The sequence below is a fragment of the Heterodontus francisci genome, chromosome 32 (assembly GCF_036365525.1).
Source record: "Heterodontus francisci isolate sHetFra1 chromosome 32, sHetFra1.hap1, whole genome shotgun sequence".
In the NCBI taxonomy this organism is placed as follows: Eukaryota; Metazoa; Chordata; class Chondrichthyes; order Heterodontiformes; family Heterodontidae; genus Heterodontus; species Heterodontus francisci.
The window spans coordinates 536,750-552,937 of record NC_090402.1 but is presented as its reverse complement, the minus strand read 5'-3'; the positions used below and the strand labels follow the sequence as shown (position 1 = coordinate 552,937).

The window sequence follows — 16,188 nt, the reverse complement described above, 5'->3', positions numbered from 1 at the left end:
GAGGCGGGGTAGATGGCGGGGGGGTGGGGGGCGATGGCGGGTGGGGGAGAGATGGTGAGGCGGGGTAGATGGCGGGTGGGGGAGAGATGGTGAGGCGGGGGAGAGATGGTGAGGCGGGGTAGATGGCGGGTGGGGGGGAGATGGTGAGGCGGGGGAGAGATGGTGAGGCGGGGTAGATGGCGGGTGGGGGAGAGATGGTGAGGCGGTGGAGATGGCGGGGGGGGGGAGATGGCGGGGCGGGGTAGATGGCGGGGGGGGGAGATGGTGGGGCGGGGTAGATGGCGGCGGGGGGGAGGTGGGGGGGTGGGGGAGCGATGGTGAGGCGGGGTAGATGGCGGCGGGGGGGGTGGGGAGAGATGGTGGGGTGGGGTAGATGGGGGGGGGAGATGGTTGGGGGGGGTAGATGGGGGGGGGGGAGATGGTGGGGCGGGGTAGATGGCGGTGGGGGGAGATGGCGGAGGCGGGGTAGATGGCGGGGGGGTGGGGGGCGATGGCGGCGGGGGGGAGATGGTGGGGGGGTGGGGGCAGATGGCGGGTGGGGGAGAGATGGTGAGGCGGGGTAGATGGTGGGTGGGGGAGAGATGGTGAGGCGGGGTAGATGGCGGCAGGGGTGGAGATGGTGGGGCGGGGTAGATGGTGGGGCGGGGTAGATGGCGGCGTGGGGGGGGTGGGGGAGCGATGGTATGGCGGGGGGTGGGGGGAGATGGTGGGGCGGGGTAGATGGCGGCGTGGGGGGGGTGGGGGAGCGATGGTATGGCGGGGGGTGGGGGGAGATGGTGGCGGGGGGGTGATGGTGGGGCGGGGTAGATGGCGGCGGGGGGGGTGATGGTGGGGCGGGGTAGATGGCGGCAGGGGTGGTGATGGTGGGGCGGGGTAGATGGCGCGGGGTAGATGGCGGCGTGGGGGGTGTGGGGGAGCGATGGTATGGCGGGGGGTGGGGGGTGATGGCGGCGGGGCGGGGTAGATGGGGGGGGGATATGGTGGGGCGGGGTAGATGGCGGCGGGGGGGGTGATGGTGGGGCGGGGTAGATGGCGGCGGGGGGGGGTGATGGTGGGGCGGGGTAGATGGCGGCGGGGGGGGTGATGGTGGGGCGGGGTAGATGGCGGCGGGGGGGGGTGATGGTGGGGCGGGGTAGATGGCGGTGGGGGGGGTGATGGTGGGGCGGGGTAGATGGCGGTGGGGGGGGTGAGGGAGAGATGGTGGGGCGGGGTAGATGGCGGTGGGGGGGGTGAGGGAGAGATGGTGGGGCGGGGTAGATGGTGGTGCGGGGGGGGGTGGGGGAGAGATGGTGGGGCGGGGTAGATGGCGGGTTAGGATTAGGGCGAGATCCTATACGGTTTATTAACTACTTTCTCAAGCTGGCTGGTAACCTTCAATGATTTGTGCACATACACCCCCAGATCTCTGCTCCTGCATCCCCTTTACAATTGTACCCTTTATTTTATATTGCCTCACCTCGTTCTTCCTACCAAAATGATTTTCTGCATTAAATTTCATTTGCCGCTTACCCACCCATTCCACCAGCCTGTCTGTGTCATCTTGATGCTTATCACTATCCTCCTTAGTTCACAATACTTCCACGTTTTGTGTTATCTTCAAATTTTGAAATTGTGCCCTGTACACCCATGTCTGGGTCATTAATATATACCAAGAAAAACAGGGGTTTCAACTCTGACCCTGGAAACCCTGCCTCCAGTCCAAAAAACAACTACTCTCTCTTTCCTGTCATTCAGCCAATTTCATGTCCATACTGCCCTGCTTACTCCATATAAACTTATATAAAACACTAGTTCGCCTCCAGCTGGAGAATTATGTCCAATTCTGGATCTCACACTTTAGGAAGGAGGTAAATGCTTTGGTGAGGATACAGAAGAAATTTACATAAATGGTCCCAGGGATGAGGGATTACAATTATGTGGCAAGACTGGAGAAGCTGGGGTTGTTCTCAGAGCAGAGAAGTTTAGTTTAGTTTAGAGATACAGCACTGAAACAGGCCCTTCGGCCCACCGAGTCTGCCGACCATCAACCACCCATTTATACTAATCCTACACAAATTCCATATTCGTACCACATCCCCACCTGTCCCTATATTTCCCTACCACCTACCTATACTAGGGGCAATTTATAATGGCCAATTAACCTATCAACCTGCAAGTCTTTGGCATGTGCGAGGAAGTGTTTAAAATTGTGAAGGATTTTGATAGCGTAAATAAAGAGAAACTATTTCCGTTAACTGAAGGGTTAATAACCAGAGCGTACAGATTAAAGGTGATTGGCAGAAGAACTAAAGGTATCATGAATATTTTTTTTAAAACGAGTGGTCAGGATTTGGAATGTGCTGCCTGATGGGGTGATGGAAGCAGATTCAATGGTAGTTTTCAAAAGCAAATTAGATAAATACTTAAAGAATAAAATAATTGCAGGGATATGGGGAGAGCACAGGATTGACTGGATTGCTCTTCGAGACAGACAGGACAGAATCAGTGGGCCAAATGACCACCTTCTATGCTGTACTATTCTATGACTCAGTCACCCTCACCCCTTAATTCTATCTGGAGTCACCCCACCCTCCAAGACACTGTACAACATGTTCGGTGCTCCGCTATTGGCTGTTTAATCCATCACTGTGCTGTTGTACTTTGTAACTGCCTAGTTTCTCTGTGCAGCTTTTAAAATCTCTTCAAACCTTTCTCTAACTCTGCTTTAGATCACCCTTCCCAGCCACTCAGTGGTCTTGTCTTTCTGCTGCTAAAGTGCTTTAAGAAGTTTTGCTGCATCTGGACAAGTGTTGTAAAGAAACAAATCCAGCAGACATTTGTCCTGCACTGACTTCAAATGCAGGTGGTAGCAGTGAAAGGACAATGTACTAACTCACTTTTATATATTTGTCTTTAATCTAATCGAAACTAACTGCTTTTTTTTTAAGGGGATTTGCTTTTTTTAATGCACTGAACATGTTGAATCTGTTACTAATACCACTTGCAGCTTTCAGATATTAATGCTTTAAAAATTATTATTCCAGTAACTTGAGTCCTCACCTCGAGAGCATAGGAACATAACTAGATGCAGGAGTAGGCCATTTGGCCCCTCAAGCCTGCTCTGCCATTCAGTAAGATCATGGCTGATCTGATCTTGTCCTCAACTCCACTTTCCTGCCGCTCCACCACACAAATCCCTTGACTTTCCGAAAGAACATAATTAAAGTTCACAAATGGCATTATTTATGGTTGTCAAAGCATTAGCCAGTTTTTGCATTATCCTAAAAAGTTGTTAATCACAGTAACCATGTAACTATGGAGTTGTTTATTGAGGAGGACTTGCACACTGTCTAACTATAGAATTTGTTCGAGGTGTCCCTCCAATCTGATAATTATCTGATGTTCCAACTTCTCCAAGTTTCATTTCTGTTAACCATATTCCTTGTTTTTTGTTTTTGTTCTAGATTAGTCCGTAGCGTGTTGCAACACATCAAGAATTTGTATGGAATTAAACTTGAAGTAAAAGGGTTGGAAAATCTGGATGCCAAGGGTCCGTATGTCATCATTTCCAATCACCAGAGCTCCCTGGATCTGATGGGTAAGGATGGGCATTGCCACTGAGTAGCCTGTCTCCATTGCAAAGTAATATTGCTTCAATTTACTCTGTTTGGTGTTGGCAGTTGGTTTTTGCAACAGTTGGGGTATTTAAGGAAGGCTACTTCTAATGGATCACAATGACCTTTGGCTGCCTGAAGATTCCCTCCATCACACTGTTTGGTATCTTGGGTAATTGGCCATTCATTGCCTGTAAAGCTAAACTTGCAGGCTGTTAAGTTTTAGGTGGCACCACAGTAGAGTCTGACCCTCTCCTCACTGGATAGAGCTCGAAAGCAAGAGCCCATAGAACCATAGAGTGGTTACAGCACAGAAGGAGGCCATTTGGTCTGTTGTGTCTGTACCGAGTCTGCAAGAGTAACTTAACCAGTCCCACTCCACCGCCTTTTCCCTGCAAACCTGCAAATTTTTTCTCTTCAGGTGCTTATCCAATTCAGTTTTGAAAGCCACAATTGAATCTTCCTCCACCATAAACCCGGTTAGTGCATTCCAGATCCTAACCACTTGCTGTGGGGGGGAGAAAAGTTTCTCCTCGTGTCGCCATTGGTTCTTTTACAAACCACCTTAAATTGGTGTCCTCTGGTTCTCAACCCTTTTACCAATGGGAACAGTTTCTGTCTATTTATTCTGTCTAGACCCCTCATGATTTTGAATACTTCTATTAAGTCACCTCTCAACTTTCTCTTTAAGGGGAACAACCCCAGCTTCTCCAATCTATCTACATAACTGAAGTCCCTTATCCCTGGAACCATTATTGTAAATCTTTCCTGCACTCTCTTTAAATCCTTTGCATCCTTCCTAAAGTGCAGTGCCCAGAATTGGACACACTACTCCAGTTGAGGCTGAACCAGAATTTTATAATGATTCATCACAACTTCCTTGCTTTGTACTCTATCCTCATATTTATAAAGCCCAGGACCCCGTTTGTCTTTTTAACCACTTTCTCAACCTGCCCTCTCACCTTCAATGATTTTTGCACATATAGCCCTAGGTCTGTCTGGTCTTACACCCCCTTTAGAATTGGGCCCTTTATTTTCCATTGCCTCCCAGAGTTATAATGGCACAGAAGGAAGCCAGTTGGCCCATTGCGTCTATGCCAGCTCTCTGTGCAGCAATCCAGCCAGTCCCATTCCACGGCTCTATCCCTGTAACCCTGCAAGCTTATTTCCCTCAAGTGCCCATCCAATTTCCTTTTGAAATCAATCATCGTTTCTGCTTCCAACACCTTTGTAGACAGTGAGTGGTAATGCCAGGTCTCTGGTGCCATGCCATCATATTTCCATGTGGCTATTTGTGCCTCCAGCTCACCAACCTTATTTACATATATGCACTGTAAACCTAATTTAGACCTTATTGCATTACTACATAGTCTGACCCCATCTAATACCTTAATATTTCTTACTCCAGTGCCATTTGCTTCTCCCAATCCTTTGTGTACCTTGTTTATCCTTCCGAATTCCCATTCCACCTGCCAAGTTAGTTTAAACCCTTCCTTATAGCACTAGCAAATGGCCCAGTGAGGACATTGGTCCCATTTCTGTTTACGTGCAACCTGTCCAGCCTGTACAGGCCCCATCTCCCCCAAAACAGGTCCTAATGTCCCAGGAATCTAAAAACCTCCCTCCTGCACCATCTGTCCAGCTATGCATTCATCTGCTTTATCCTCTTATTTCAAAGAACAAAAGAACAAAGATAATTACAGCACAGCAACAGGCCCTTCGGCCCTCCAAGCCTGCGCCGATCCAGATCCTCTCTCTAAACATGTCGCCTATTTTCTAAGGTTCTGTATCTCTTTTTTTCCTGCCCATTCATGTATCTGTCTAGATACATCTTAGCGGGTGGCACCAGGAGTAATCTGGAGATTGCTACCTTTTGAGGTCCTCCTTGCTAGTTTCCTTCCTAGATCCCTAAAACCTGCTTGCAGGACCTCATCCCTCTTTCCACCTATGTTGGTACTGATATGGACCACGACCTCTGGCTGTTCATCTCCCTCAGAATGCTTTGCGGCTGCTCAGTGACATCCTTGACCCTGACCAGGGAGGCCACATGCCATCCTGGATTCACATCTACGATCGCAGAAACGCCTGTATCTTGCGCTAAATATCAAATCCGCTATAACTATTGCTTTCCCAATCTTCCTCCTGCCCCCCTGTACAGCTGAACTAGACTTGGCTCCAGCTGCAGTCTGTAGATGAACCATCACTTTCGCCAGTATTTGGAACCCAGGCTGATTTTTTTTTTTTATTTTCACCCTGCCACTCCCCTAAGCCCAGGAGTATAGAGGCAAATTATACAGACTCAGTGCCATTTCAGCTGAATTCAGACTAGGTAAAAAGTATCTATTACTCAATGGTGCATTATTTTTATTCAGTCACAGGATGTTGCCAACAAAGCCAGTGTTTAATGTCCATCTTAATTGCTCTCGAAGGTGGTGGTGAGCTGCCACCTTGAATACAATTGAGTGGCTTGATAGGCTGTTTCAGAGGGGAGTTAAGAGTCAACCACATTGCTGTGGGTCTGGTATTGCATATTGGCCAGACCGGGTAAGGATGGCAGATTTCTTTCCCTGAAGGACATTAGTCAACCAGATGGGTTTTTCACCAATCTGGTTGTTGCATGGTCACCATTACTGATATTGGCTTTTTAGATTTATTTAATTAATTGAATTTAAATTCCTCAGGTGCTGTGGCGGGATTTGAATTCCCTAGATTCTGGAAAGGTCCCATCAGATTAGAAAATAGCGAATGTGACTCCTCTATTCAAGAAAGGAGGGAGACATAAAGTAGGAAACTACAGGCCAGTTAGCTTAACATCTGTTATAGGGAAAATGCTGGAATCTATTATTAAGGAGGGTATAGCGGGGCACTTAGAAAATCTCAATGTAATCAGGCAGAGTCAACATGGTTTTATGAAAGGGAAATCATATTTGACTAATTTATTGGAGTTCTTTGAGGAAGTAACAATGTGGATAAAGGGGAACCTATGGATGTGCTGTACTTAGATTTCCAGAAGGCATTTGACAAGGTGCCACATCAAAGGTTACCAAGCAAAGTAAGGGCTCATGGCGTTGGGGGTAACATATTAGGATGGATAGAGGATTGGTTAGCTAACAGGAAACAGAGTAGGCATAATGAGTCATTTTCGGGTCGGCATGATGTGACGAGTGGAGTGCCACAGGGATCAGTGCTGGGACCTCAACTATTTACAATCTATATCAATCACTTGGATTAAGGGACCAAATGTATGGTTGCTAAATTTGCTGATGACGTAAAAATCGGTAGGAAAGTAAGTTGTGAGGAGAACATGAGTCTGCAAAGGGATATAGATAGGTTGTGAGTGGGCAAAACATTGGCAAATGGAGTATAATGTGAGAAAATGTGAACTTATCCACTTTGGCAGGGAGTAAAGCAGCATATTATTTAAATGGAGAGAAATTGCAGAACTCGGGTACAGAGGGATCTGGGTGTCCTGGTACATGATTACTAAAGGTTGGCATGCAGATACAGCAAGTGATTAGGAAGGAAAATGGAATGTCGTCGTTTATTGCAAGGGGAATGGAAAATAAAAGGGATGTTTTTGCTATAGTTGTATAGAATATTGGTGAGACCACATCGGGAGTACTGGGTACAGGTTTGGTCTCCTTATTTAAGAAAGGACATAAATGCGTTAGAGGCAGTTCAGAGAAGGTTCACTCAACTGAAACCTGGGATGAAGAGGTTATCTTATGAGGAAAGGTTGAACAGGTTGAGTCTGTCCATTGGAGTTTAGAAGGATGAGAGGTGACCTTATTGAAGCAAAAATGATCCTGAGGGGTCTTGACAGGGTGGATGCTGAAAAGATGTTTCCCCTTGTGGAAGAGACTAGAACTAGGGTATAGAGTTTAAAAAATAAGAGGTTGCTTATTTAAGACAGATGAGAAAATTTTTGAGGGTTGTGAGTTTGTGGAACGCTCTTCCCCAGAGAGCAGTGGGCAGGGTTATTGAATACTTTTAAAGAACAAAGAACAGTACAGCACAGGAACAGGCCATTTGGCCCTCCAAGCCTGCGCCGATCTGATACCTGCCGAAACTAAAACCTTCTGCACTTCCGGGGACCGTATCCCTCTATTCCCATCCTATTCATGTATTTGTCAAGATGCCTCTTAAACGTCGCTATCGTACCTGCTTCCACCACCTCCCCCGACAGCAAGTTCCAAGCACTCACCACCCTCTGTGGAAAGAACTTGCCTTGCACATCCCCTCTAAACTTTGCCCCTCTCACCTTAAACCTATGTCCCCTAGTAACTGACTCTTTCACCCTGGGAAAAAGCTTCTGACTATCCACTCTGTCCATGCCGCTCATAACTTTGTAAACCTCTATCATGTTGCCCCTCCACCTCCGTCGTTCCAGTGAAAACAATCCGAGTTTATCCAACCTCTCCTCATAGTTAATACCTTCCAGACCAGGCAACATCCTGGTAAACCTCTTCTGTACCCTCTCCAAAGCCTCCAGGTCCTTCTGGTAGTGTGGCGACCAGAATTGCACGCAATATTCTAAGTGTGGCCTAACTAAAGTTCTGTACGGTTGCAGCATGACTTGCCAATTTTTATACTCTATGCCCCGACCGATGAAGGCAAGCATGCCGTTGCCTTCTTGACTATCTTATCCACCTGCGTTGCCACTTTCAGTGACCTGTGGACCTGTATGCCCAGATCTCTCTGCCTGTCAATACTCCGAAGGGTTCTGCCATTTACTGTATACTTCCCACCTGTATGAGATCTTCCAAAATGCATTACCTCACATTTGTCCGGATTAAACTCCATCTGCCTTTTCTCCGCCCAAGTCTCCAACCGATCTATATCCTGCTGTATCCTCTGATAATCCTCATCGTTATCCGCAACTCCACCAACCTTTGTGTCGTCTGCAAACTTACTAATCAGACCAGCTACATTTTCCTCCAAATTATTTATATATACTACGAAGAGCAAAGGTCCCAGCACTGATCCCTGCGGAACACCACTCGTCACATCCCTCCATCCAGAAAAGCACCCTTCCACTGCTACCCTCTGTCTTCTATGACAGAGCCAGTTCTGTATCCATCTTGCCAGCTCACCTCTGATCCCGTGTGACTTCACCTTTTGTACCAGTCTGCCATGAGGGACCTTGTTAAAGGCTTTACTGAAGTCCATATCGACAACATCCACTGCCCTTCCTTCATCAATCATCTTTGTCACTTCCTCAAAAAACTCAATCAAATTAGTGAGACACGACCTCCCCTTCACAAAACCATGCTGCCTCTCGCTAATAAGTTTGTTTATTTCCAAATGAGAGTAAATCCTGTCCCGAAGAATCCTCTCCAACAATTTCTCTACCACTGATGTAAGGCTCACCGGCCTATAATTTCCTGGATTATCCTTGCTACCCTTCTTAAACAAAGGAACAAGATTGGCTATTCTCCAGTCCTCTGGGACCTCACCTGTAGCCAATGAGGATGCAAAGATTTCTGTCAAGGCCCCAGCAATTTCTTCCCTTGCTTCCCTCAGTATTCTGGGGTAGATCCCATCAGCCCCTGGGGACTCATCTACCTTAATGCTTTGCAAGACACCCAATACGACCTCCTTTTTGATCATGAGATGACTGAGTCATTCTACACTCCCATCCCTAGGCTCATCATCCACCAAGTCCTTCTCTTTGGTGAATACTGATGCAAAGTACTCATTTAGTACCTCGCCCATTTCCTCTGGCTCCACACATAGATTCCCTTCTCCGTCCTTGAGCGGGCCAACCCTTTCCCTGGTTACCCTCTTGCTCTTTATATACGTATAAAATGCCTTGGGATTATACTTAATCCTGTTTGCCAATGACTTTTCATGACCCCTTTTAGCCCTCCTGACTCCTTGCTTAAGTTCCTTTCTACTGTCTTTATATTCCTCGAGGGATTTGTCTGTTCCTAGCCTTCCAGCCCTTACGAATGCTTCCTTTTTCTTTTTGACTTGGCTCACAATATCCCGCGTTATCCAAGGTTCCCGAAACTTGCCAGACTTATCTTTCTCCCTCACAGGAACATGCTGGTCCTGGATTCTAATCAACTGACATTTGAAAGACTCCCACATGTCAGATGTTGATTTACCCTCAAACAGCTGCCCCCAATCTAAATTCTTCAGTTCCTGCCTAATATTGTTATAGTTAGCCTTCCCCCAATTTAGCACCTTCACCCGAGGACTACTCTTATCCTTATCCACAAGTACCAAAAACTTATGGAATTATGGTCACTGCTCCCGAAATGCTCCCCAACTGAAACTTCGACCACCTGGCCGGGCTCATTCCCCAATACCAGGTCCAGTACGGCCCCATCCCTAGTTGGACTATCTACGTATTGTTTCAAGAAGCCCTCCTGGATGCTCCTTACAAATTCTGCCCCATCCGAGCCCCTAGCACTAAGTGAGTCCCAGTCAATATAGGGGAAGTTAAAATCACCCACCACTACAACCCTGTTACCTTTACATCTTTCCAAAATCTGTCTACATATCTGCTCCTCTACCTCCTGCTGGCTGTTGGGAGGCCTGTAGAAAACCCCCAACACCGTGACTGCACCTTTCCTATTCCTGAGCTCCACCCATATTGCCTCGCTGCACGACCCCTCCGAGGTGTTCTCCCGCAGTACAGCTGTGATATTCTCCTTAACAAGTAATGCAACTCCCCCACCCCTTTTACATCCCCCTCTATCCCGCCTGAAGCTTCTAAATCCTGGAACATTTAGCTGCCAATCCTGTCCTTCTCTCAACCAAGTCTCTGTAATAGCAACAACATCATATTTCCAAGTACTAATGCAAGCTCTAAGTTCATCTGCCTTTAAGGCAGAGTTAGACAGATTCTTGACTAACAAGAGAGTCAAAGGGTATCGGGGGTAGGCGGGAAGGTGGGATTGAGGCCACGATCAGATCAGCCATGATCTTACTAAATGGCGGAGCAGGCTCAAAGGGGCTGAATGGCCTACCCCTGCTCCTATTTCATGTGTTCATGTCGTTAAGTTGCTGGTAATCCAGAGACACCACAGTGAGCCATTCAAAGGGCTCCAAAATCCCTCTTTCAAAATTATATTTATTCCTTCAAAGGGTGTGGTACTAATTGGATTGCTCTTTGAAAGAGTTGGCACACACTTGATGGGTTAAATGGCTTATTTCTGTGCTGTACTGTTGTATTCTAATTTAGCATGCTTGAGACACTGAAGCTATGGGTCTCTGCAACACTGATAAGCACATGAAGGAATGGAGTCCTGGTTAGTCTCTGCTTAATCCGTTGTATCTGTGTATTCATAAACCAATGTTCTAATAGAACAGTAGGTTCAGGCCACATGTAATGTTTGTAAATGCAGATTTGAAATGGAATTGGACAGTTAAAGCCTGGAACATGATGGTCAGCTGTTACTTGAGTTATGGAATTGCAGAAAAGCAACTCACCAAGGTTTCTTCGACAGCACCTCCCAAACCTACAACCTCTACTACCTAGAAGGACAAAAGCAAAAGGTGCATGGGAGCACCACCACCTCTAAGTTCCTCTTTTAGTTCCACACACCATTCTGACTGAGACATATATCGCTGTTCCTTCATTGTTCTTGGGTCAAAATCCTGGAACACCCTACCTGAGAGAACTGTGGGAGCACCTTCAGCACATGGACAGTTTAAGACTGTTCACCACCTTCCCCTGGGTAACTAGGGATGGGCAATAAATGCTGGCCTTGTCAGTGATGCCCACATCCCATGAATGCATAAAAAAGGTGCGGACTTAAACCATACCTGTGGATGCTGAAGAACCATTATTGGAGATAAATTTTAAATGGGATAATATAGATCCGAGAATACTGGTGGTGGTTAGGGAGAGGATAATGGAGTTACAAATCGTAATCATCTAAAAAGTCATCGACCTGAAACGTTAACTCTGTTTCGCTCTCCAGCAATGCTGCCAGACCTGAGGATTTGTAGCATTTTCTGTTTTTATATCCGATTTCCAGCATTTTCTGTTTTTATTTCAGATTTCCAACATCTGCAGTATTTTGCTTTTGCAAAAAGTTCTGGAAATAGTAGTTGAGCTGGAGGATTGGAGATGGCAAATCTTGCAGCCCATTCAGCAAAGGGATAAGCCAGGCGATTATAGACTAGCTGATATTATCTCACTTGTGTGTAAATTTAGAATCTATAATTAGGATGAAATGAATGCACATTTGAAAAGGCATGATTTAATTGGGAGTATTCAGCCTGCGTTTGTAGAGAGTCCTACCCGGGCCCCTCCCCAACTCTTTTTCCGGTACATTGATGACTATCGGTGCCGTTTCCTGCTCCCGCCTAGAACTAGAAAACTTTTATCAACTTTGCTTCCAATTTCCACCCTTCTGTCACCTTCACATGGTCCATCTCCGACACTTCCCTTACTCGACTTCTCTGTTTCCGTCTCCGGGGATAGGCTGTCTACTAATATTCATTATAAGCCCACCGACTACACTTCACACACTACCTCCTGTAAGGACTCCATTCCATTCTCCCAGTTTCTCCATCTCCGGCGCATGTGCTCTGATGATGCTACCTTCCACAGCAGTGCTTCTGATATGCCTTCCTTTTTCCTCAACCGAAGATTCCACCCCCCACCCCCTGCCAACTGTTGTTGACAGAGCCCTCAATCGTGTCCGGCCCATTTCCTGCACCTCTACCCTCCCCCCTTCCCCTCCCTCCCAGAACCGCGACAGGGTTCCCCTTGTCCTCCGCCACTTCCGTCACCTCCAGCGTGATGCCACTACCAAACGCATCTTCCCCTCCCTTCCCCAGTCAGCATTCCGAAGGGATTGTTCCCTCCGCGACATCTTGGTCCACTCCTCCATTACCCCCACCACCTCGTCCCTTTCCCACGGCACCTTCCCCCGCTGTCGTAGGAAGTGTAATACCTGCCCATTTACCTCTTCTCTCCTCACCATCCAAAGCCCCAAACACTCCTTTCAGATGAAGCAGCGATTTACTTGTACTTCTTTCAATTTAGTATACTGTGTTCGCTACTCGCAATGTGGTCTCCTCTACATTGGGGAGACCAAATGCAGACTGGGTGACCGCTTTGTGTAACACCTCCGCTCAATTCGTAAGCATGACCCCGCACTTCCGGTTGCTGTCCATTTCAAACCCCCCCCCCTCCACACCCCACCCCGCCCCTCCGGCTCTCATGCTCCCATCTCTGCCCTGGGATTGCTGCAGTGTTCCAGTGAACATCAGTGCAAGCTCGAGGAACAGCATCTCATTTACCGATTAGGCACGCTACAGCCTGCCGGACTGAACATTGAATTCAGTAATTTCAGACCATGACGGGGCCCCCCCTTTTTATGTTTAGTTATTTTTTTTTTCTTATTTTTTATTTGGCTATTTTTTGTTTTAGTTTGGTTAGTTTCTTTCTACTGTGCCTACCCACTGTTTCTGTTTAAAAAAATTTTTTTTTTTAATGTTTGTGCTTAGAGTGCTTTGTGCTTTACAGTCAATTCACACCCTCTCTGTGCTAACGCTTTGTCTTTCAACGCACCATTAATATCGTTTGCCTTTGTTCCATGACCTGGTCAGTTATTCTCTGTGACCTTGTCCTGTCAACACCTCTTTTGTTATCTTTTCCCCCTGCCCCTACTTTACTTGCTTAAAACCTTTTACATTTCTAATGTTTTAGTTCTGAAGAAGGGTCACTGACCTGAAACATTAACTCTGCTTCTTTCTCCATGGATGCTGCCAGACCTGCTGAGTATTTCCAGCATTTCTTGTTTTTATTTCAGATTTCCAGCAGCTGCAGTATTTTGCTTTTATTTGTAGCGAGCATGTTGTGCAGGAAACATCCAACTGGATTAGATTGAGTTTATGAACAAGGAGCATTCAATGGATGTTACATCATACTTTCAAAAAGCTTTTGGTAAGGTGCCATATAGAAAGGTGAAGTCATCCCTATTAAAGGAATATAGCCACATCTTTAGAGGGATAAAATGTGGGGCGAATGAATGCTTTTCAGGCATATGAACATATGAATTAGGAGAAGTAGACCATTCGGCCCCTCGAGTCTGCTCCGCCATTCAATAAGGTCATGGATGATCTGTTTGTGTCTTGAATTCCACACTCTCATCTACCCCCGATAATCTTTGATTCCCTTGCCTAACAAGGATCTCTCTATCTACTTCTGCCTTAAAAATATTCAATGACCCCATCACCACCTTCTGAGGCAGAGTTCCAAAGTCGCACAACCCTCTGGGAAAATGTTAGTCTATTATAAAGGATGTGATAGCAGAACACCTAGAAAGCATTAATTGATTTTGGGCAAAGTCAGCATGGAATTACGAAAGCAAAATCATGCTTAACCAATCTGAAATTTTTTGTGGATGTAACTAGTAGAATAGATAAGGGAGAACCAGTGGATGTGGTGTATTTGGATTTTCAGAAGGATTTTGATAAGGTCCCACATAAGAGGTTATTGTACAAAATTAAAGCACATGGGATTGGGGGTAATATACTGGCATGGATTGGGAATTGGTTGACAGACAGGAAACAGAGAGTAGGAATAAACATGTCTTTTTCTGGGGTGGCAGGCAGTGACAAGTGGGGTAATGACTTGGGTGAGGGAACTAAATGTAACATTTCCAAGTTTGCAGACAACACAAAGCTGGGGGGAATTGAGCTGTGAGGAGGCTGCAGTGTGATTTGGGTGAGTGAGCAAATGCATGGCAGATGCAGTATAACGTGGATACATGTGAGGTTATCCACTTTGGCTGTAAAAGCAGAAAGGCAGATTATCAGAACGGTGATAGATTGGGAAAGGGGGAGGTGCAACGACACCTGGGTGTCCTTGTACACCAGTCGCTGAAAGCAAGCATTCAGGTGCAGCAAGCAGTTAGGAAGGCGAATGGTATGTTGGCCTTCATTGCAAGAGGGTTTGAGTACAGGAGCAAGGATGTCTTACTGCAGTTATACAGGGCCTTGGTGAGACCACATCTGGAGTATTGCATGCAGTTTTGGTCTCCTTATCTGAGGAAGGATGTTCTTGCATTGGAGAGAGTGCAAAGAAGATTTACTAGGCTGATTCTTGGGATGGCAGGATTGACGTATGATGAGAGATTGTGTCGACTAGGCCTATATTCCCGAGAGTTTAGAAGAATGAGAGGGAATCTCATAGAAACCTATAAAATTCTAACAGGACTAGATGCAGGGAGGATGTTCCCGATGGCTGGGGAGTCCAGAACCAGGGGTCACAGTCTCAGGATACAGGGTATGCCATTTAGAATCGAGATGAGGAGAAATTTCTTCACTCAGAGAATTCCACAGGTTCACCACCCTCTAACGCAGAAGGCAGTGGAGGCCACGTCATTAAATATATTCAAGAAGGAGATGGATATATTTCTTCATGCCAAAGGGATATGGGGAGAAAGCTGGAACAGGGTACTGAATTAGATGATCAGCCATGATCTTTTTTGAATAGCAGAGCAGGGCCGAATGGCCTATTCCTGCTCCTATTTTCTATGTATCTATGACCTGACTATACCAACGCACTCCTGATTGGCCTCCCACATTTTACCTTCCTTAAACTTGAGGTCATCCAAAACTCTGCCTGTGTCTAATTTTGCTTTAAATCGCTCTTGAGGTGTTTTATTACATTAAAGGCGCTATACAAATATAAGTTGTTGTGAAGAGCAGCTCAAACATTTGAGCTTTTTCATTGGAACAAGGAAGGTGGAGGAGGAAATACAATAAGAGGTATCCAAAAGAATGAGCGGGTTCAATCACTAATAGTGAAGGATTGTTTCCACTGGCTTGTGAATCAGGAACAAGGAGGCATAAACTGAGGATTATCACAAGAAAAGCGAAAGCTGGAATTTTCCCACACAAGCTAACAAGTATATGGAATACTATGCTACAAGTGGCTGTAGCCAAGACTTTAATAACATAATTGAAGCGTAAAGGCAGCAACAGCTGTTGAGTAACATGGATGTTGGGATGAATGACCCTCCGTGCTGCAATTTCTTTGATTAAGATGTATTTATTTCTTACTATTCAGTAAAATACCACTTGCCCATCACCTGATATTCAATCTCTAGATGTAAGAAAATTGTGATAATGGTTTTGTTTCCCAGGTATGATGGAGATCCTCCCTGATCGTTGTGTTGCAATTGCGAAGAAGGAGCTGATGTATGCTGGCACTGTTGGGTTGGTATGCTGGCTTGCTGGCATCATCTTCATCAACCGACAGAAAAAGACTGATGCTAAAAGTGTGATGACTGAGGCTGCTCAGACCATGCTGAAAGAGAATGTAAGTAAATAAGACCGCTCGTTATTAAAGAGCCTTGGTCTTGCATCAGTTTGTCTGATTCTAAATGTACAATGGGAAGCACCGCAATCTTCTTAAACCTGCCTCTATGTTTCAAATGTAAACTCGCACGGTTAACAATATTTAAACAATTTACAGATGCAAAGTAAATCTTTGTGGTGAGGACCTGCTTGAGGTCCAATGGTTGCAGCAGAATAAACTATAAATAACAAAGAACAAAGAAAATTACAGCACAGGAACAGGCCCTTCGGCCCTCCAAGCCTACGCCGATCCAAATCCTCTATC

At 46.3% G+C, this 16,188-nt stretch overlaps 1 protein-coding gene across 2 annotated transcripts in view; it reads left to right on the top strand.

The window, feature by feature from the left end:
* The window catches only part of agpat2 (1-acylglycerol-3-phosphate O-acyltransferase 2 (lysophosphatidic acid acyltransferase, beta)), a 33,991-nt gene that overhangs the window by 1,850 nt on the left and 15,953 nt on the right, over nucleotides 1-16,188 (top strand). For both annotated transcript variants that reach the window (XM_068011997.1, XM_068011996.1), the window contains 2 exons: nucleotides 3,444-3,577; nucleotides 15,710-15,885. In XM_068011997.1, coding sequence (XP_067868098.1) covers nucleotides 3,444-3,577; nucleotides 15,710-15,885 — 310 coding nt within the window. The remainder of the gene's footprint in view (nucleotides 1-3,443; nucleotides 3,578-15,709; nucleotides 15,886-16,188) is intronic.